The sequence below is a fragment of the Ailuropoda melanoleuca genome, chromosome 11 (assembly GCF_002007445.2).
Source record: "Ailuropoda melanoleuca isolate Jingjing chromosome 11, ASM200744v2, whole genome shotgun sequence".
Lineage (NCBI taxonomy): Eukaryota > Metazoa > Chordata > Mammalia > Carnivora > Ursidae > Ailuropoda > Ailuropoda melanoleuca.
The window spans coordinates 71,980,133-72,003,773 of NC_048228.1; the positions used below are offsets into that span (position 1 = coordinate 71,980,133).

At 40.7% G+C, this 23,641-nt stretch overlaps 1 protein-coding gene across 10 annotated transcripts in view; it reads left to right on the forward strand.

The window, feature by feature from the left end:
• Nucleotides 1–23,641, forward strand: part of CORIN (corin, serine peptidase) — a 228,166-nt gene that overhangs the window by 155,175 nt on the left and 49,350 nt on the right. For all 10 annotated transcript variants that reach the window (XM_034671855.1, XM_034671857.1, XM_034671858.1 and 7 more), the window contains 7 exons: nucleotides 1,137–1,244; nucleotides 4,282–4,392; nucleotides 6,099–6,215; nucleotides 9,742–9,849; nucleotides 16,077–16,308; nucleotides 20,408–20,553; nucleotides 21,168–21,275. In XM_034671855.1, coding sequence (XP_034527746.1) covers nucleotides 1,137–1,244; nucleotides 4,282–4,392; nucleotides 6,099–6,215; nucleotides 9,742–9,849; nucleotides 16,077–16,308; nucleotides 20,408–20,553; nucleotides 21,168–21,275 — 930 coding nt within the window. The remainder of the gene's footprint in view (nucleotides 1–1,136; nucleotides 1,245–4,281; nucleotides 4,393–6,098; nucleotides 6,216–9,741; nucleotides 9,850–16,076; nucleotides 16,309–20,407; nucleotides 20,554–21,167; nucleotides 21,276–23,641) is intronic.

Genomic DNA, 23,641 nt, shown 5'->3' on the forward strand with positions numbered 1-23,641 from the left:
TCCCATCAAATATATTTCTTTAATAAAGCCCATTTATTATTATTTTTTAATGGCTTTTGCTTTTGTGGTTGTATCTAAGAGTTTGTTGCATCCAAGAATTCTTCCAAGGTCAACAAGATTTTTTTCCTATTTTTTTTCTTGAGGCTTCATAATTTTAGCTCTTACATTGAAGTCCGTGATCCACTCTGAGATTTTTTATGTACGGTTTGAGGTAAAAATCAGACTTTGCAATTGTCCCAACACCATTTGTTGAAGAGTATTATTTTTCCATTGAATTGTGTTGGCATCTTACACATATTAATTTACATTACACGTGTTTATTAATCTCTTCCCCAACACCCTATTAAGTAATTGATCTTATCCTAAGTTCATAAATCAGTTCACAGACTCAGATTTTAACTAATACACTCAAGTTCCCACAGCTTACAGATGACAGAACCAGGATACCCAAGTATCTAGTTTACCCAAGTACAAGATCTAGCCTACTAAGATTTCATCGCCTGTTTCTTACTTCAATATTAAACCTGAAGTTCCTTGAGATTGCATATCGCTAGTCTTATCTTGCCACTGTAATCTAGTCCACAATTGCTTATTTGAGGATCCTGTTATGAAACACTCAATTGACTTAAGTGATATTTATGTGAAAATAACAACCTTATCATCTCAATAATTTTTTCTCTCAATTATGTTCACTCTTATCAATGACAAAACCAGACTTTCATTTTAAAGGAAATTTTTTAAGGAAATAACTACTCACTTTCTGTTAAAAGTCATTCATTCTGTATGAACATGAACTTCATTAGGAACTATGGTGAGTTGAGAGTGTGCTCGTATTTGACTATAAAGGAGCTTTTGGGTAACATAAAGTGGATCTCAGATAAAGACTTTCAGACAGTGATAGAAGTATTGGCTTGGAAGTCAGAAGGTCCTAGTCCTGGCCCTGCAGTCCCTTGTTATGTGACCTTGAGCAAGACCTTGTATTTCTCTGTACCACAGTCTCCTCATTGGTAAAACAGTAGATGTGGACCTGGTTACCACTATGATTTGCCTCCCATGATATGCCTTTGTTAAATGAAGTACTGCTAGAACACCCTGTTCTGCTCTGATGACACATTGGTGACTTCTCTTATATGCAGATTGCAGTGAGAATATGTTCCACTGTCTCACGGGCAAGTGCCTTAATTATAGCCTTGTGTGTGATGGATACGATGACTGTGGGGACCTGAGTGATGAGCAGGACTGTGGTAAGTAGCGTTGTTTCCCTAAAGCTTTTTACTGAAAGTTACAGGAACGTATAATCCAGAACCCGAAGCTCATTGTTTGTTAATGTGATTAGCAGACGGAATTACAAAATGGTGGGTTTCTTAATCTTTCGAAAGCGGAGGTTTTTTCAGTTACCGTTCTCAGTCAGGTCTTATGTGTAAAGGTAATATTTCTTATATGAAGTCATAATAAGGAACTGCGTAAGAAGTAGAGTGGAAAGCTGGGTAACAGTTGTTAACATGTTAATGGCTTTTTCTCCTTGAGAGTGTTCTGTTTCTTCTTTGGTTAGCGCCAGTGGCTCATGTTTAGATTTTGAGCTCTTGAGCAAAACTTTGCAGACGGTTATAATGTCACATGTCTGATCCCCTTAGTCTGTGCAACCAAAGACCCCTCCTTTAACTGATTGCCAAGCACAACAGGGACAACTTCAGTAGAGCTGACACTTAGGGTTAGGACGAGCACATTTATTTTATGTACAAAATCTGACCTTATCTTTTAAAAAATGAACCTACCTACTAGTTGCAAGTTCATACCCATAAACAACATTTTCCTAATTCCCCACCCCAGACCCTGGTAACTACCATTCTACTCTCTGTTTTTACAAATTCAGCTTTTCAAGATTCCACATATAAATGCTATCACACAGTATTTGTCTTTCTCTTTGACTTATCCCACTTAGCATAAACACACACAGTGTTATATGTCCATTATATCTTAATAAATAAAAGAATGAGCCTACTATTTAAAGAGCTGTGTTCAGTTGTGAGTGGCATCTCATGAATTAAAAGCAGCAAAATTCCTTTTGCTTATTTAGCTTTTTGACTTTGTGGTTACCTTTAGAATTTTTAGGTAGTGTATTATTGAATGACATGAGGACTTTGTAATATGAACAACAAGGTAAGCTAAGATGAGGACGTACCCTGGGAAAATGATGTGTAATAATATTTAGCAATTAGAGAATATTGAAGTGGATGTTAGGGAACGATCAGAGGAATGCCTTGGAGTGGCAAGTGTCAGAAATAGCCCCATACTGGGAAACCAGGTAGTTTCTAGAAGCAACTGTCCAACTGCCCCTCACTGTATCCATAAAAATATTGAAAATATGTATATTTGCAAATCATCCCACAAGTCACTAGATAGATATGGATGGATTGCCTTCTGGGACTGACTAATTGTGGGACAAAGAGTGAGAGGCAATTTAAGTTGTATACATCACAAAATTTATAGTTGAAAGAGGCCTTATAGATGGTCTAATCCAAACCCTCCTTTTACCAGTGAGCTCACTGGAGAAAAGGGGAGGGGGAATGTGAGGGATGGGGTGGAGGGCTCGAGTGTAGCTTGGTAGTTGGACAGGTCAGTGGGAGGGCCAGGGTATAGTTACCATGTGAAAAAGAATGGTCTTACCACTCAACGTGTTTCCTCTGAAGATAGTAGGATATCATGAAGTGCACTCCTAGGGTGGCCTTGCCTTATGCAATGGTAATAACCACAGCTTTCCCTTAGACCAGTCTCTGCCCCTTGTTAGCAGGGTGAGCATGTGCTGGTTCTTCTGGTTTTTGCATAGACATACCATCTGTTGTGTCTTTCTTCTTTTCGCGGCACTCCATCTTCTATATACCCTACTTTATTGCTCCATTATGCCCTCTCAGATCCATGGTCACTCCGTGAGTCTGTCAGTGACAGTGGCACTATTCACGGATACTCGCAATCGTTCTCTAGTATTGAATCTGTCATCCATGAATCCACACAGATCTTTTATTTATTTATTTATATTTTTGTAAAATTTAGATTCAATTAACCAACATACTGTACATCATTAGTTGCAGATGTAGGGTTCAATAATTGTCAGTTGCATGTAACACCCAGTGCTCATCACATCACATGCCCTCCTTAATGTCCATTACCCAATTACCCCATCCTCCCACCCACCTCTCCTCCAGCAACACTCAGTTTGTTTCCTATAGTTAGGAATCTCTCATGGTTTTTCTCCCTCTTTGATGACTTCCCATTCAGTTTTCCCTGCCTTCCCCTATGATCCTCTGCACTGTTTCTTTTATTCCACATATGAGTGAAACCATGTGATAACTGTCTTTCTCTGATTGACTTATTACGCTCAGCATAATACCCTCCAGTTTCTACACATCGATATAAATGGTAAGTATTCATCCTTTCCGATGGCTGAGTAATATTCCATTGTGTACATTTACCACAACTTCTTTATCCATTCATCTGTCGATGGGCATCTTGGAACTTCCCACAGTTCGGCTAGTCATACATATCTTTTAAAGGATTATTTATAGTAAGGTTATTACACATCTCATGGTAAAGAATCCTACAGATTCTGTTCTCTGTGACAAGGAACATGACTTAATTCATCCTTTTTTTCTCCAGGAATGTATAGTTTGGGGAATTGGTTAAATCCAGGCTAAAAAGGATCATGAAAAAAATATATATATACACATATATAAATCCTGCATTTCTTACCCAGCAGTTTTTTCCAGTATGAGTATATGTGTTAATACAGTTTGATAGAAAGCCCAAGCTTAGGGTCAGGAAAGATAACCGGAGATATCTGCCTTCCACATTTACCTTAGAGAGGTAGGTTACAATTCTTAGAAACACGGTAGATTAGTCACAAATACATCAAATCAGCTATCAACTTTGTGAAACCTACATCACAGTTATTTATTTTAGCCAATGTAAAAATCAAACGTTTTTCATAGGGAAAGAAAACAACAACTAAACAAAACAAAACACAGGAACAAATTATGGGTCCTGAGAAAGCTGGCCATTCGTTACTCATCTGAAAAACTGACAGGTCTCACCCCATAGAGATGATGGCCAGTGGGTCACATGCTTGTGTCGGAGGTGGCATTTTAACTGTTCCATTATAGAAAAAGTATTGAGGGTATTGGAACAATGGGAACAGACTCTCTTGAGCTGGAGCTCCGAGTCACTTGGTTCTAAGTGTTTGTCATGCTGCTTCTCTACATCCCCACGAGTTTCTGTTTTCTCCAGATTGCAATCCCACAAAGGAGCATCGCTGTGGAGATGGGCGCTGCATTGCGATAGAGTGGGTGTGTGACGGTGACCATGACTGTGTGGATAAGTCTGACGAGGTCAATTGCTGTGAGTGCCCTGACAATTTCCATTTGCTTATTTTTTTCATTTCTGCCTGGTTAGACAAATACGGTATCCAGCATCCAAACAGAAGATCATTATACTTTGGTTCTAATCTATATAGATAATAACTAAGAGCTATGATGACAAATGTCATGTATCTGGCTTCCACATGTCTCTCCCCACAACTCCAAGCTTAATTTGGCTACTCTGGCTAAGCAGGTTTCTGTTTTCTCTATCACTGGCCACACATCTTTCTGCATCTGTGACTTTGTCAAAGGGGATGTTCTTCCCAAACATTGGGGAACTTTTTTCTGCAAACTACATATGAGCAGTTAAGCTCCCTTTGTAGGACCTCCACACATGTTCTCAGGCACATTTGTGGGAGAACATGGAGAGAATTGCCAGAGAGAAGAAAGCCTTCATAGCTCATGGAGTTACACAGAGCACACAATAATCGTTACAACATTACAGGCTGTTATGTTTCTGGGTGAGTAAACAGCCTTGAATCTTGAAGCTAGGTGTTAAAGGATAGCAATATTGACCTGAAGGAGTTAATCTGATGCATATTATGCATGTTTAAACTAATTCAAGTTTTTATTCCATATTTTGCTGTCTAATAAGAGTTGACAAAGTTGATACATATGAGATTGAATATTTAACTTGCCTATAATTTGAGGCAAAAACAGAAATGTGGGTTGCATGATTTTTAATTTGACATAAGGAAAATCATCTAAATTAATTAGCAAATGCAATGCCCAACTTTCCCTTCCCTGAATTGAGTTGGAACTGGAAATATCACTTGAGTCCTTGTTGATGGACCTAGTGGAACAGAGTGGGCTGTATCTCAGTGGATCTTGGGAAAGCAAGGACACGGCGCTCAAGGATAACAATTCTGGTGTTGAGCCTTGGTTCAAGCATAAGGAGATTTAATATTAATAATAGTGCAGGCTGAGGCTACAGGATACATGGGTTTCTGATGCTTTAAAGGTCAATAGGGATAAAATTTAGACAGCCTTCAGGAATGGAAGGTGAATGGCCACAGACCATCCCTTTCAAATGTCAGATGCCGTAAGCAGGTTTTGAAATAAGGTGCTTATTGTGTGTGGGCTACTATGCAGGTTCTTCCACATAGGTCATTTCATTGGCTCCTTAGATCAGGTTGGAATACAATGCAGTGTTTGGGCTGAGAGTCCGAGAAGCTGGCCTTCACATTCTGGCATCCGCTTTATGGCCTTGTGACTTCAACACAGACGCTAAACTCTCTAGACTTTAATTTCCTTATTCTAAACAAGGTGGATAATACCTATTTTGCAAGTCCATTATGAAGATTTGAGGTTAGATACATAACGCTCTCAGCTATTGTTATTACTGTGTAACAAGCCTGTAATGAGCTGTAGCTTTTATATTCGTAGTAAAGCTATGGATCAGGAACGTCATTAACACAATTTCTTACCCTGCCCTTAGCAAGAAAAAGTTAATTTTTAGTAAGAGCTATTTAATAAGGCAAGGGAGAGTCTAGAAAGAAAACTTTCCATTCCAAAAACACTTGGAATGAAACACATTGATGGCACAGTCCTTCACTTACGCCGACCACGCAGATACTCAGAACACTTCCTTTCTTGGTGATGCCAGGTCCTGGGGCATCACCTACACTCCCCGCAGACGGCAAGAAGGACAAGGCAGTACAGTGACTGTTGTTCTCGCCTCCGCAGCCTGTCACAGCCAGGGTCTGGCCGAGTGCCGGAGCGGACAGTGTATTCCCAGCACCTTCCAGTGTGACGGGGACGAGGACTGCAGGGATGGCACCGACGAGGAGAATTGCAGCCAGAGTAAGTGTGTGCCCCTGCCCTGTGCCTTCCTGCCTGCTGGGCCTTTCCTGGGGAAGGGAGACCTACTGCTCACGTGGGACTCCCCCATATATCACTCCAGATCGCCTGGCGCAGCGCTCCTCACAGCACTTTGTTGTGGTGAATAGCATTCTCAAGCGTCGGACACTGAACAATCAATCATTCCTAAGGGTAGACAGTGGAGGTGGAACACTTACACAGCGTGGAAGATTCAGTTAACCGTTATGGGGAAAGTCAACACGATGATAAAAGGAAAAGTTGAGTACATAGTATTCCATTAAATTAGATTAGGTTCCAATTAGGAGAACTGGCTTCTGAAATTAAATGTGAAAGCCTCCTAAAATAACTGTGTTCAGAGAAGTACTTTTCTTTTTCTTCTTTCTTCCTTCCCTCCCTCCTTCTTTCCTTCCTTCCTTCCTCCCTCTCTCTTCTCTTCTCTTCTCTTCTCTTCTCTTCTCTTCTCTTCTCTTCCCTTCCCTTTTCTCTTCTCTTCTTTTTTTTCTTTTCTTTTCTTTCTTCCCTGCAGTGTCATTTTATTTTTTATTTCAGATCTTAAATAAAGATAGAATTTAAATAAAATGCTAGTTAGTTAACATATAGTGTAATGTTGGTTTCAGGAGCAGAGTTTACAGAGAAGCAGTTTCACACCTCACATGACGGAGCAATTACACTCAGCTACACCTGGAAAGGGTCGCTGATGTCATCTGTGAAACTCAAAAAGAAAAAGTAAATCAAATAAGTTGGTTTTTAACCTTTCTATTTGTCTGTCAGACAAGAAAGTTCCACACTGATTGTTTGAAGCCCCACTTTGTGTCGAAGCACAGGGCTTGTAGGAACACCCCTTGACTTAAAAACCACTACATTTGTTTTTATGCAACCTTGCCACTCACCAGCATGGCTTAGTCATTAAGAAGGTGGCCGTGGGAGCCCAGCTGCCCGGGTTCAAGCCCCAGCTCTGCTCCTTCCTACCTGGTTCACTTTAAGTTGGTAACTGAACTCTGTTGTGTCTTGGGTTCTGTGCCTGTAAACTCAGGGTAATAGCTACCTCATGGAGTTGGCACATGGGGAGTGCTCCAGAAATGCGAGCTCTTATTGCATGGCTGTTGTGTTAAAATGTTTCTTGGGCCCGGCATATCACAAATTATCTAATGAGATCTGTCACCTGTAGCTAAATTAGTTTTGTCTTAATGAATATTGATCATTAGAATTGCTTTAGTGAAAAAGCATTCCAGACCTACAGGGAGACACTTTAATCATAGTTTTAATACCTAAAACATCAGATAAAGAGTGCTTCATTTTGCCAATTTTAAAATTCAGAAGCAGATTCTTTTCTAGCCCTGAGTTATTAGGTGACTATCAGCCAGGCACCTCCCTTTGGATCAGATTGTTCTTTCTTTCTACATAATTCATCTCTGTTTGAAATAATCTTGGATTCTTCACTATGCAATGGCAAGATTTATAAAGTATTTCCTTACATATGTGAGATGCAAGAAAGTCATATGATAAAATGGATCAAAAGTCAAATTGTATCATCTTTATATTGCTTAATCTAATGAATTCAACTTAGTAAATGTCTGTCATGGCGCTCATATGTCGTTAACCCCTGGGGATTTCGTGGCTGATAAAGCTTGCAGCTTCCTGGGGAAGATTGGCATGATACAAGTAATTGTGCAAGTCAGTGTCTAACCGTGGAGTGAAATAGCCCATGAGGGAAAATTCAGGGAGCCATGTGCCATATATGGGATGCATGGCCTGGTACAGGGCCTCAGGGAAGGTTCCCGGAGGAAGAGATGTTGGAGCGAAGATCTGAATGAGTGGATTTGACTAAATGAAGGAAAGTAGGCCCGGAAAAAGCATTTCAGACACAGGGAACTGCTTGGTCAAGGTCGCAGGGAGGAAAGGAGCAAGGCATACAGAGGGTAGTGGGAGAAGGCCACCGTGATTAAATCCAGGAGTGAAGGGGAGGAGGGTACGACTTCAGAATATTGTCACCAGGGATCCCAGGCTGGCTCTGCTAGACAGGTTGGGGAGGGAAGTAGGAGGTGCCCAGAAGTTGAGCCCTATTCAAGATTCAGGCCTATACAGCCCTCAGGCTCTGCTCCCAGCCTTCCTGTCTAGCCTCCCTGAGGCTCTAGTGAGGCCAACCTGTACTTGTCCCACCCCAGCCTTTGCAAATCCTGCTGTCTGCTTGGGACATCCATTCTACCTTCTTATGCCAACTTAAACCAACTGCCTTAAAAACTCCTTCAAGAAGCTTTCCCCTTACTGTCCTAATCTGTTTCTGTCGCCTTACATACACTTTCAGTGGCACTGTGATCACACAGCATCGTAAACTTCTCTGTTCACGGCCACACCCCTACTTAGAGTATAAGCTATTTCACTTCTTTTATCTTTTAATGCTTCATTGTCTGGCTTGTCACACAGCAGACACTCAATATTGCTGAAATAATGAATGCATGTTGTCTTATTAAAATTATTTAAGAGATGAAACTCATGGAAATGAGCCTGGCTTACCTTTCAATGACAATTTGACTCTGATGATATTTAAAAAAAAAAAAAAAAGGAGTGGCATCTCTTTTCTTCAACGCTATGATATATAGTATTGCACAGTAATGGAAAGAGTCCAGTATAATAAACATTGTCTTAGAGTTATAAATAAGAATGATTATATGTATACACATACTGTTATTTATTCTTAAAAATGTCTTGCAAGATTTTCTAGATTCCTGATGACATGTCTGAAAGTAATTGACTATTATGGGCAAGAGCTAGAAAGAGAACGGGCAGTAATTTATTACCTTTTCTATTTAACCTACAAATGACCAGGAAATCAATGGGAAAAGCAGTTTCCTCTCCGCATACCGTAAGGAAAAGCCATTAGGCTGATGCTACTGCTCTCATTCATTTGGAAACAAGAAACCCAATTCTCAGGTCATCACAGCTAGGCTTGTGATACTTTCCAAGGACATACGGAAAATATGGATCGCAGCTGCATAAGACTTGTACCATGACAAAGTACCCCCACTGTACTGCTGTTGATGCCCTATTTATTTTTAGGGAAAGCATTTTCCTTACGGGGAAGACTAGAGTTGGGTGCAAATGAGTCCCTAAAATAATATCATTTGGTATTCAAGATTCCAAGATCATTATGTTGGCCTTTCTCTCCAATCACTTACATTTTATTCTGCAATCAAGTTTATTCACCCAGGTAAACACAAAACACTTTTTTCCCCCATGAAAAGCAACAAGAGCCCATTTTGTAGGGTAGCTTGCCTCTTCTTTCTTCATTCCTACAGAATCCTTTGGAAATAAATGTGTTGTATTTGGTTGCCAGGAAAATTAATCCAGAAAGTTACATATTTAACATGTGTTCAATATGTTTGGAGAAATTGGAAGGGAATTAAAGTTATGTCATTCCTCAGCTCCACCAGGCATCCTTGATACTTTCAATCCTAGTGTAAGGAATTTACAGACGATGAAAGCAAATGCACCTTTCCCTGCTCTGCAGGTCAGACTCCATGTCAAGAAGGCGACCAAAGATGCCTCTACAGTTCCTGCCTTGATCCCTGTGGTGGTGGCGCCCTCTGTGACCCGAACCTCAGTCTGAATAACTGCAGTGAGTAGTACAGCAGCTGACAAGGGCCGTCACAGCCTCAGGAGATGCTCGTAGCCTTTTTCTTTTGAATTGACATGAACTTGCTGAAGTCTGGAATCCCTCCAAGTGTGTGTGTGTGTGTGTGTGTATACATATGTATACATATTTCTCTTTTCTTTTTTAAAGGTTGCATGTGGTAGCAGAAAAGAAACAAAATGGTCTTAGTTGACTTAAATCAGAAACAAATGTGTCATTGTGAACGGCCTATAAATCCAAATCGCTTAATATCATTACCATTACTTTCAGTTCCACGTCAGCTCCTATCTGTTACTTTCTTGGCTCCATCTGCAGGCAGATGCTCTCTTTCTTCCCTCTTAAAGCAGAGCTTCAAAAATGGAAACTTTACCCAAGAAGCAAACACGAAGTTCATCTAAACAGCCGCATGAAACTATGGAGGTCTGTTCTGCTAGTAACACTCATGCTCACCTTTCCAGGAACTTTGTGACCTAGAATGATCTTGTAGCTGTTATGTACATTTGTCTGGGTGACAAATGGTGTAAACTATTGGCTACTCTAAATTCGCTTTCAGGAGGGGGAATTCCTGGGGGAGAGAGAATGGGCGGGAATAGCAGAGGGCTCTGCGGGCTCTCGCAGGGAATGGAAAACGAATCAGAAAGCCCCAGCAGACTGATTTCTAGTAACGAGCTCTTATTTGTGGGCTCCGCTTTCATATTTGGCTCACTTCTTTCCCTTTCTATGATTAATGTTTGGCCTCCTCTTCAGCGTGGGGCTTGAGATTCAGAAGCCAGTCTGTCAGCTTTCAGTTGGCAAGAAAGTACGAAGGTATCTCCAGCTGAAAGGCTGCAGGGTTCAGGTCCCGGTTTTACTCAGTGACCTTTCTGCGTCACTGTGGGGCTTATAAGGGCTGCTCCTGTAGCCACAGGAGTGTGAGGGAGGCAGCCAAGGAACAACCCAGACTGAGAGGACTTTTGTTTATTTTCACGAGCACTTAATAACTGCGTGGCTAAAAGCATGATGCCCAGCCCTTTTCCACTTCTATATGAGAGAACAGGTGAGAGAGACGTTAACAAGACCATTAAGACATATTGCCACTTTACTCACTCTAAACTGACTTAAATATGTGTGCGTATATGTGCGTGCATGACTGCGTATATGTGCGTGCATGACTGCGTATATGTGCGTGCATGACTGCGTGTATGTATGACCATGTATGTATATGTGTGTATGTTCTGGGTCCATTGTTTCACTTTGCTTTATCCCCCCATCTGCTCTGGAACTTTTTCAGAAGTCTTTCTTTACTTCACCTTGAACTTGGCGTGAGCAATTTTGAACAGTGACAGTGTCATCTCAAAGACACATGTTTATTATTAAAGTTTCAGGGGTTGTCTGACATGGAACAGCATAGCCAAAAAAAAAAAAAAAAAAGTTGAAAGGGCAGTGTTGTTAGCCTGTGTCAGATTTGGGTGAGGAGTATTGAGCACATGTTGTCCTATTTTCTCCATTTTTGAAATATGTCAAAATTTAAAATTTAAAAATATGTTACACCTGTCAAAAAGAGAAGTGGAAAGAAGGGTACTAGAGAACTCTGGCTCATAGTCAAGCGGTATTTATGGCGTGCATAACAATGTTCCAGGCTCTGGGATGGGCACCGGGCACTTTAATGGCGAAGGGAGACATGATTTCTGCCTTCCTGGAGATAACTTTTCCGTGTGGGAGAACACACTGCCATCTTTCTACTCATGTATACTACATTCGTTTTCTCTCTGTGTTCTTTCAATACACTCGAACAGTGTCCCTAGCATCTCACTGTCCCTTCAGCTCCTTCATTCACCACAGATGTTCCTGCCAGGTTCTTTCCGTATATGTCCAGCAGACATTTGATCACCCCTCTTCTGAGTGCCAGGCACTGGGCTAGTCATTGGTCTCTCATTCCTTCTGTGTTATTAAAAATACCTTCCAATGGAAAGTTCCTGGACATGTGTCTCTCCCCACCTCTCTGTGCCCATGACCGCTGTGGCTGTATGAAGCCAGCTATGACTGTCATACTCCAGGGATTCTCCCGTTCCTCACAGTGTTCCATCGACTGTTAGGTCTACGTGTTTACTCATGCATTTCTTTTTCTCCAGCATTGAGGAGGCAATGAACAGCTTTGTTCTTTGAATAAATTCCTACCAACCTCTCAATTTTGCCTTCTCCTTGCAATCTCTAGTTGGAAGAAGCAAATAGTATAGGGGTGTGGTAAAGAAGCCAAACACCATAATGGTTAAGGACGTCAGGCCTTGGAAGCAAATGGTAGATGAGAGGAATGATCTCTAACTAAAAGCATTCCCAAGAAATGAGTGAAAAATAAATGATTAAATTAGAATAGTACCATTTGGTGACCAGTTGTTTCCATTTGGTAACATGAATTGGTGAGTTAATGGGTCAAGGCATTGAGCACCTACAGCTACTCACATCACAAAAAGAAAGAAATCAGATGCACTTTGCCTTCTGATGGAAGAACATTGTAGCACTGTAGTCTTCCCTAAGGGATGGAACTTAATCAACCCTCTGGATTCAACTGCCAGTGTTCAGGAAGGAGGAAGGGCAGACGGAATGTATTTAAATTCACCAGGAATGGGTAGTCAGCAAAATTCAAACTCTGGCTCACTTTACAGTCAAAACCCGGGTTCTTCAATAGCTAAACTCTAATTAAAAATAAAAGAATGGAGGGGGAAACCCAGATTAAGAGACTTAGAAGACAAAACAAGTTTTAAAGAAGGGGTAGGGCTTAACTATAGTATTCAGGGTGCAGTGCACACTTAAGTAATAAAACTGTAAAGCAGAGGAAGGAGGTGATGCTATGAAACTCAGTAGTTACTCTGTGGAGAAAGGAGAAGGTTGGTAGAAGACAGGGTAAACGGACGGCCACCTGGGATGTCTGGCAAAGTTCAACTTCTTGATCTGGATGGTATGTACAGGAGTGTTCACCGCATAAAACTCGTGAAACTATTAAAAATAATGATAAAGAGAAATAAAGAATTTGAGGCAATGATGAATCTTAGAATATTGTGTATGACAATGGATGTTGAAAGTGACATTTTCTCACGTAAGTGACCATCATTTAATACATGATTTCCAGTGGCTGCAGAGTATTGCCTCATGGCAAGCATATGACATCATTTAGTTAACAATCCCATCTTTAGGTTGAATTTAACAAACATGGTTTCAGACTTTGAAAGGTGGGCTATCATCGGGACTCCATTAGGATTAAGTTTTTCACCATATATTTATTAAACCTCATTTATGTTCAGGACAATGTGCTAAGCACAGCTTCAAAATGCATAGAGAACAGTGAACAGCCTCATGTTTGTAACACGACTGCCCTCTAGTGGCTATCGTAAATCAAGCTTGCGTGCGAGTGAGTCTAATTCTTGAGATAAAAAAGCTCATTGATGCTGTAAATCATAGAATTTGAGGTTGATAGATATTTTGAGAGTTTATCTTGCTTAACACTCTGTGAGGAATGCCTTATGAAGGAATAAAACACAAGATTCAATCACCCTTACCACATTCAGTAGAGATCTCCAGAGTAATATATGATGGTAACTTAATCCTTTCATCTTCCTTGGCTCTGAAACATTGAAAGCTTATATCTCATCCTAAATCAAAAGCAATATAGTTCCCACATATCAAAGAAAAATATATCTATGTCATAGGTCTACTTATCATCTAATTAAAATATACCAATAAACGTTTAAAACTTGATAAGGTTGAGGCATAGAAAGGAAAGGCATATGCAAAAGGAAAAAAAGACTGCATCGAAAATCTGTGTTAAGAATACCACTTTTTGGTAAAATTATATTAAAGAAATTAGGAAAAATATAGTTAGAGTGGCATCTACTAACTTATAAGTCCGTCACGATGAATAATTAAGCAACAAGAGCAAATTGAGGAATGCTAGGAATGTAAGATTGTACTCTGACAGAAGCAGGCAAGCACAAACCTGTCCGTGTTTTTAGATGCTTGTATGTGTAGATATGAGCCCGTGAAAGGCAGGGAAGGATTCAAACCCAGTCTGTTGGCTTTGAGGGTAGGTAAAAGAAAGAGGGGGCAGGGAGACGATGAACTTTTTCTTTATGCATCTTGCATTGTTTTTATTGTTATGAGGAATAGGCATTTTTTAATAGTATGAAATCCGAAAGATTTAAATGTTACTCCTCTTTCACAAATCAATGGACGTGACAAACGGAACCAGCCCCCATACCTCCTCTGTGTCTTTCTCTTCTCTCCACCCTGTACTCGTTGTCAGGATTGTGCCAACTTGACAACGTTATCTCTTCCAGTACATTGAGACTGTAATCACACTTTGTCCAGAAGGCTTTTCATCAGGCTCCTTATCAACAGAATTTTCTTGAAGCCCTCAGGTGCTTTAAATGGAGAAGTGGTTCCAGGGCTGTTTTAATATCTCACCCCAATCCTTATTACGAATCAGCACGTATATCACTTCTTGGTCAAATAATGAAGTTTAATTGAATAATGACTCTTAATAAGGCCTGGAGTCTTGGTGGGCCTGGGCAGACTCACCAACACCCTTGCTTACCTCTCACGACTCCTGCAACAGAGAGGGAACGGGGAGGCTTTCTGCCAAGTTCCCCAAAACCCTGGTTATCCTGGGAAGGTTTCTTGTGCCGTTCTTGCTTCACCTTGTCCCTCTGAGCTCTTGGCGCTTTTTAATACTGTTATCCTATTCTCACGCTTACACCAGAGCTACCAGGAAATGTGTCTTTCTTCCTATCGAGATTATAGAGTGCCTTGATGGCAGGGACTCTATTTTTCATTTTTTCTACATTTTAAGTGCCTAGGAGAGTTCCTGACACTTCCCCAGCTCCCCCCCCATCCTTTCCTTCTTCCATTGGCACTGTGCTAAGTACAGACTTTGAGATCAAGAAACAAAGTCTCATTTCTCAAAAATCTCTGAATTAGGGGCGCCTGGGCGGATCAGGCAGTTAAGCATCTGACTCCTGATTTCGGCTCAGGTCATGATCTCAGGGTCATGAGATCGAGCCCCGTGTCTGGCTCTGTACTCAGCAGAGTCTGCTTAAGATTCTTTCCCCCCCTTTTTCTTTTGCCCCTCCCCCTTCTCTCTCTCTCTCTTTCTCTCAGATAAATAAATAAAATCTTTTAAAAAATCACTGAATTCTGTGGGGGACGCAAGTAAGGAAAGAATACGGTAGAGGGCAGTGAGTGTGTGGTTGGAATATGCCTAAGATGGTAGGGTGCTCAGCAGACACTGCTGCTGGGAACGGGAGGGGGAGAGTGGTTGGCCAGGAAGGCTCCCCAGAGGAGGTGTTTGTCTGTGCTGAGTCCTATAGGCCAAGCAGGCATTCGCCTGATGGAGAAGATGGGAAAGGATCATTCCAGGCAGCAGGTGCTGTTTGCCCCTGGCAACTAGAACCATGACTGCTTTTTAGAGGTGATTACAAGTGTGTCAAGAAGAGGAGATAAGAGCTAACAGGGCCCACAAAGCCATGCCATTCTTAAAATATTTATTGTCACCAAGGAAACACCAGTGATGAGATAGTCTTTGGTGCTGAGGCTGGAAAGTTAGGCTGTGGTTGGAGGGTGAGACAGCCTTGGCTGCCAAGCTAACTGGTTAGTATTTCATCTCATTAGCTATGGGTGCCTCATGAGAGCTCAGCCTCCTCTTGCCCTGAAATCTTGCCGCCTTATATTTAAATCCACTGATCAACAGTCAAACGTATAGAAAGAAATAATCTAATTGTCTATTTGACCAAATTCATTCATTTTTTTAAATGGCTGTGAAGATGAGGGAATATATTCATTAAGAAGTAATGAATAAATCAGAAGACATAATGAGTAAAAGGAAACATTCAAGAGAGGTGCTTTCAGACAGGTTGAGCCAAGGGAAAAAGTGAAGGAAGACCTTCTCTGACATTCGTACTGGGCACTGTGCCAGCAGCTGCCTGTGCAGAAATGATTCTGGGCTTGGCATTTCTTTAACCAAATTATTTTCTTTTCTGATGGAAGTTATATACTGTTTGCATTCTAGTCTTTAGTTATTTTTTTTAAAAAGAAGGTAAGATAGATTTCAATTTTGTAAGTTTTAAAGAAATTGTCTTACATATGAAATTTGCGCTATATATATATATACATATATATATATATATATGTATATATATATATAAAATCATACATATACACCTATATGTGTGTTTTCTTGTTAGGTCATTGTGAACCAATTACGTTGGAACTCTGCATGAATTTACCCTACAACCATACGAATTATCCCAATTACCTTGGCCACAGGACACAAAAGGAAGCATCCATCAGCTGGGAGTCCTCTCTTTTCCCTGCACTTGTTCAAACCAACTGTTACAAATACCTCATGTTCTTTGCTTGCACCATTTTGGTACCAAAGTGTGACGTGAACACAAGCCAGCGGATCCCACCTTGCAGGTAATACAATGAGGTCACCCCCAGGCATCCTCATTTTCCCCTCAGGGAGAATCAAGGGATCAGAGACTTAGTTTGAGTTTAGACAAGGTCCATATTGCTAAGGAGCTCTGTATTTAGCAAATTATGTGTTTGAAAGGTAAAGAAGTAGGAATTCTGAAATGAATATTTGAGTAAGAATTCGTTACCCAAGTACCACACAAGGGAGGTATGAACTGCCTTTGATAAATAGTTCACATATTTTATTTTTTTTAATTTTATTTATTTATTTGACAGAGGGAGAGAGCACAAGCAAGGGTAGTTGCAGGCAGAGGGAGAGGGAGAAACAGGCTCCCTACTGAGCAGGGAGCCCAACTCGAGGCTCGATCCCAGGACCTTGGGCTCATGACCTGAGCTGAAGGCAGATGCTTAACCGACTGAGCCACCCAGGTGCCCCAGTAGTTCACACACTTTAATCAAATAAAATCATACATGTTTCACTTTGGTGGATCAAGAAGTGTTCTAAAATGTGAGTCAGCAGAAGAAGGGGTGTATCTGCTTTTTTCCTCTGGCAACATTGATGTTTTAAAATGCTGCCTCTTGATAGCGCTCAAAACTTAGAGACATTGTATAAGCAGTGGCCTGAAGGTTGGACAAGGGAGGGACATCGCTGACGTTTTCCTGCCTGCTTGGATGAAATGAGGGGTAACATTTCAAGCCTGTAGCTTGGATTTAGGATGAGTGATATCCTACTTCAGGTTACGAGCACCACTCTGGAGTCCACCATCCGGTCCGCGTCCTGGCTCTTCTGTAGCTGCCCTGTGGCCTGGGCCAGATTCCTCCGTCTCTCTCAGTCTCAGTCTACTCTGTCTGTAAAATCAAGACGGGGCACCTGGGTGGCCCAGTCAGTTCAGCGTTTGCCTTTGGCTCAGGTCATGATCCTGGAGTCCCAGGGTCCCTGGATCGAGCTCCATGTTGTCGGGCTCAGCAGGGAGTCTGCTTCTCCCTCTCCCTCTGCTGCTCCCCCTGCTTGTGCTGTCTCTGTCAAATAAATAAATAAAATCTTTTTAAAAAAATAAATAGATAAAAATAAAATCAAGACAGTAATTGTGGTTGGATTGGGTTGTTGGGAGTTCCAGGGAATGTGCATAAATGTCAAGGCTTCTGGCTGTAAGCTCTGAGCGCACGAGAGCTGTGATGGTAGGAGAGGAACACTACCGCTTAGTGGCAGTTTGGTCTCTCCTCTCTGCCACGTGTTGCGGTGTAGGCAGAGAGTGTACGAGACAAGACAGCTGTCGAGAGGTGGGCAGCTGCACTCTTTGTGCTATTTTCCATCAAGGGGTGAATATACAGATGTGCTTGTCTAAATGTGAGCAGTAACTACGGGACCCATATGCTGGGATCAGAAGTCACTTGGACTTTAAGAAAAAGCAGTAATATCGATAGAGAGGACAGATGGGAAAACAATCAATGAAATACCAACTACCAAATGAAATGATGACAGGGAAGGAGCAGCTACAGAGGACAGGAAACAATAAAATTTCAAAATGAGTTGGGGCACTGAATAAATTATACAAACAGATTAAAAGTTAATGTTCCCTTGTGCAAACATAATTCTGAAAACTTCTGTAAAATGCCTTTTGAAGTATCGCTAAGAAAACGTCTCCTCATTTTATTTTGAAAATTTATTTCTAAATTTTATTCCAGTGTGGCTGAGCAAGGTCAAGGTTAGTGAATAATAATTTGTGATAATCCTTACCAAATGCTTGCATTGATTTTCTTTTCACATGTATAAAAAATTTCCCTAATGGAGTATTCTCTGGAACAAATTTACATCCGCATATGATTAATAATTTCAGGGCTTATGTTTCACATTAAAATGCCCAAGACAAGACTGACCCTGAGATGTTATTTGATCAACATTTTAGTGAACTTCCTTTGGATACTTAGTTCTGTTTCTTTGGTTTATATGGACATCCTTCATTTTCAGCGGCTCTCAAAACGAATTTTACATTCTGATATTTGCTTATAAGAATTTTTTTAATATTCTGACAAGAATCCTACTCTCATGTGTTCATGAAGCAATGCTGCTTTTGCCAGGCCCGCTTATGGCTCTTAACCTTTAGTTTTTAAGTTACGAGTCTGAAAAATCTGACATTATTGAGCCCTTACAATGTGTTAAGTATTTTAGGGTAGTGCTGCTCTGTTGTCCTCAAAATATCCTTTTGAGGGAGGCCCCTACCATCGGGGTTGCTGCCTGTGGCTGAACCCCACATGGGTCAGGATAAGAGCAGTGCCCCCTGCCTTTGCAGTGCGGCACATTGTCTTATTTTTACCTTATTACCTCACTGTATTCTTTTCACGTATTATTGTATGATTTCCATTTTATAGAAAAAATAGGATGTGGTAGAGTCAGGCGCTATACAGTGCTCTGTATAAATTAGGTATCCTGTGGCTAATTTAAAATTGCAGTAATTAAATTATAGACATTTTTAATAAATCTGCAACAAAGCTATTAGTCTAACAGAGTTATTGAACACTATTGGACATCCTGTTTTTGCAGAACTAACATGGGAATGCCATGGCTTTGTTTTCACCTGAGTTCTGAGGCTAAGCACAAGACAGACTTAATGCAGCTAGAGCTTTCTCTGAAACTTCCCCATTCTATTGTTCACCTGTCCCTACCAGTTTTTAGCCAGACTGCAGCTGACCTTTCTGGAAGGGCTACTCCATTTTATGAGGAGAGAGACAGATGGTGAACTTTGTTGAAATTAATAGTTTAAAGTTTAAAACTTTTTTAAAAAGATTTTATTTATTTATTAGAGAGAGAGAGCGAGCACAAGCAGGGGAGTGGGAGAGGGAGAAGCAGACTCCCTACCGAACAGGGAGCCTGATGTGGGGCTCGATCCCAGGACCCTGGGATCATGACCTGAGCTGAAGGCAGTTGCTTAAACAACTGAGCCACCCAGGTGCCCAAAAGTTTAAAACTTTTGAAAATAAATAACATATTTGAAAGGAAATAAAAAAATTCGTCTAGAAACTTATTTTGGTTATGTTTAGTTTTTTTTTTTAACTATGTAACGCATTTCTTAGGAATGTAAGGAAAGTATAGAAGTAAAAGTAAAAACAGGAAGTAAAGAAACGTGAGACATGCTGATACTTCTTTAAAAACACGCTTTGTGCAAATGCGATGACACACATGAGAGAAAGTACCTAGCACAATGCTTAGTCTATCTTTTGTTTAAAAAAGAAACAAACACGCTTTATTTTAACCAACTTGGGCTCAGTAGAGATGGGACTGGGACAAGTACCAAGCTTTTCAACACTACCGGTCTAAGATGCAGTGATGATGGCCATGCCTTAGGGAAGCCAGGTTGGCACAGGAAACAGCTCCCGTGGCGGGCCCCAGAGGGAGACACTTCTCAGGTGGAGACTGTTGTATAGAGGCCACGACTCTGCGTGTCAGGCGATCCACACACGTTGAGAATTTCCTGGCTTAGAATAAAAACATTGGAGAATGTGTCTGCTTGAAGGACGAAGAGTGAGAAAGGTAAAGTGCAGAGGAAAGTCTGTTTCCTGGGTGTTGCTCAAGGGCATAAACCTGTGATTAGGAGAGAGGAAGGTCTTGAAGATCTTAGGCACCATATGGTGAATATAGACAATATTGTATTATAATCATTGAACTTGCTAAAAGTCTAGATCTTAATTATTCCAACCACAAAAGAGAAATGATAATTATGAGATGCGATAGAGATTTTATCTCTACATGACAATCACATTATAATAGATAAAGGTATCAAATCAACATGTTTTCCACCTTAAATTTCCATCATGTTATATGTGAAATATATCAACAAACTTCTATTGCTCTTTCTGTCGTGAAGTTTCTCTTAGTGAAAGTATGTTGCTGGCATGCATGTCCTTTGTAGAGAGAGGAAGTACTCATTTTGTTTTCCCAAATATCAATTACATACCTGTGCGTCTGTATGTATTGGTATATACAAAGACCGGACACACAGAGACCCACGCTCACACAGAATTAAAACCCTACATATATTCCTAACATACCGTCTCAGGTCTAGCTATTTCTGCTTCTCGTGTTTTACCTTTCCTGCCCTCTTAGAGCGCTGTGCCAGCACTCCAAAGAACACTGTGAGTCTGTCCTTGGGATCGTGGGCCTACAGTGGCCTGAAGACACAGACTGCAGTCAATTTCCAGAGGAAAATTCAGACAACCAAACCTGCCTCATGCCTGATGAAGCTGTGGAAGGTGAATTTTTAAATTAATTACCATGGGCTATCTAACACGGATGGCCCTATCAGCTACCTTCCCAGGGTTCTCTGCTGTTAGTGTTCTTACTCTGTTCTCTTTGTCAATCAGGCTGCGTGGGTGAGTGAATCTGTGAACTTGGTTACATTGAAAAACTTGGTGCTCATCTGTTAGACTTTGTCTTCATTTTAAAAATAAATTGCAGGGATGTGTTTAATATTCCAGGTGTTCATCGTAACCATACTCAACTCATGGAGCCCCCATTATATGTGCATGCTGCTTTATACTAGGGGTCCTGAGGGTAATGGGGAGCCTCAAGCCCTGGTTACTTCGGCTTAAAAGCATTTAGAGGTCTTGGCAGCACAGGATCATCAGGTAGAGAAATGGAATCAGGGACCTGCCCACCACTGATGGAAGGATTAGAACAGGAAACAATTTTGACACATTAAGGGCAGCGGGGTAGTTAGAAGCATGGGCTCCATGGGCTATTTCAGGCTCTGGCAATCCATTGAATGGACATGGTTGTCCATGGAGCCACATGGAAATAGACAGATGAGCTCATGGTTCCAGGTTTTCTGTCTGTTGAAAATAACGTGGCTCATTGTTCTGAACAGAATGCTCACCTCGTCATTTCAAGTGTGGCTCTGGACGGTGTGTTCTGGCTTCCAGAAGATGTGATGGCCAGGCCGACTGTGATGATGACAGTGATGAAGAAAACTGTGGTATGTGTGAGATGACACTTTTCTTGAATATACAAGAATGCCCGGTTAGGGTAAAGGACTATATTTAAAAATGTCAACTCTTCACTTGTAAGTAGTGATGAGGATTGAATGCTAATGCATTTACTTTTAATATTACCAAATGACAAGGTATGAATCAATAGGTGTTTTTCCTGTTAACTCTATTGGTTTTCCCTAAATTATACTTCTATTAATAACCTTGATGATATATGCGCAAATCCTTAGTAAAAGGAGAAGCACTTCACAAATGTAAGGGATTATTTTTATTATTAGAGATATAAAGCAGTTGTCACTTGTCTAAAAGTCAGAATAATCGTGTCTTTGCATATGATTTCCATGTTGTTAAATAGGCATCTAGATACACAAAGACAGAGTTCAGGCTCCAGCATTCAAATTTTATTGGAATTCATTTTCATGCCCTCTCTGATTTTGTCTCTGTCAGCAAAGGATAAAACTCTTTCTGACGTTTCTGCATTGAGTTCCAAAATCACCAATGGAAAGGCCAGAAGCGCTAATGGTAATTTGAGTGGAGCTAATTCCCATTTTATTTTCCTGCAAATCTCTGTAGTTGTAACCTCAGAATGTGTCAGAAAATAGGCAATGCTCTTTACTAAGCAATATTCTGGAGGAAAGCAAAATGAAAGGCTATCCAAAAAATAGTTTGGTTATGATCATTTACCTTGTTCCGCTTACAAACGAATTGACACCCTTTGTCTTTAAAAGCACAAAGGGCAATACATCTTTTGAAATCATTTTATTCTTTTGGCCTTTGAAGTATGAAATATTGCCTTGCTTCCCAAAATGAATTTTACATAGTAGACATTGCCCTTCTGGTCTAGACAAAATGTCACAAGCAATAAACTGAAATTCTATCAGTTGCTATAAATATGGACAAGTGCATCCTCTAGAAAATTAGACCTGCCAGAATGATGGTACAACGGCCAGGGGTAATTTTGTTATAGAAGAACATCCAGTGTTTTGAGAAGCTACTGTTGTTTGCTTGTTTGTGGTCTTTATGTAGAGAAATAAATCCAAACTCATGGAATATCCCTATATAAATGATTTATTGAGAATCTATTGGATATATTTGCTAAACTATGACTGCAATGGGTTATGGTATTCTGAGATGCAATTTAAAATGGATTATCTTTGATACTTTAAAGAGATTACATGGTACTCTGCTGGGGTGGCTAGGCCTGAATATGTGGTAGGGGACTAAATATTCGAGAAACGTAAAAACTTAGTTTTAAATGGTCCGAGTCTTTGAATATATTCGGCAAAAGAAATTCAAAGCACTATAGGGTTAAATGACCCTACAATGTCAAGTTTCTAGTTGAGCCATGAGTTTTTATCAAGACTTTATTCACACCATTAAAGGTGCACCAGAATGATAGAGTCAGTGGTCTAATCCCTATCAATACTCAATATATTGGCGGCACTATTGAGACAGAGCTCTAGGCAAGGAAAGTTAAAAGTGGAGAGAAATGAATTCATGGAGTTACATTAATTCCTCCAACAGTATTCACTTATGAGAAACTCTCATTAAGTTTTTCAAAGTGACTGATGATAGAAATTTTACATATATTTTCCTTTGGGATGTATGCACACATTTGAATGGGCATGTCTGGTGCTCTGGGAGAATGAGACACTTAAAAGCAAATGAAGAAGTCACGCTGAAGGGGGCTTACTGAAGGACTATTGGGAAATCATCCAGTTCCCACTTGTTGTTTTCTCAGTTGTTCCTCTGTTTCCACGGGCATGCGTGGTACCATCTGGCGGTGCAAATGCCAGCTCCACTGAAGCTCGGTGTCAGCCCAAGCTTCACGTGTTTCTGATTTACTCTGTCCATTGTGGAGTTTAATGCATTTAAAGGCTTGGGCCTTACTCAATAATGCAGCAATTAACTATTCAGTCTCACGCACTGAAGATCTTTCAGAACTTCTAAAAACAGTATGGGGTTCTCCTCTCAAAAACAATACTTATTTATCTATAAAATAATTGGGGTATTGGAAAATTTTTTGTGTTTCTTTGGCAAATCTTACTTATTTATCTATAAAATAATTGGGGTATTGGAAATTTTTTTGTGTTTCTTTGGCAAATCTGCAGAAGGAAAACATGGTAGCCCAAACACACCGTTTATAAATATGCTTTTAAAATACAGCTATTCCCTGGGGCGCCTGGGTGGCACAGCGGTTAAACGTCTGCCTTCAGCTCAGGGCGTGATCCCGGCGTTCTGGGATCCAGCCCCACATCAGGCTCTTCCGCTATGAGCCTGCTTCTTCCTCTCCCACTCCCCCTGCTTGTGTTCCCTCTCTCGCTGGCTGTCTCTATCTCTGTCAAATAAATAA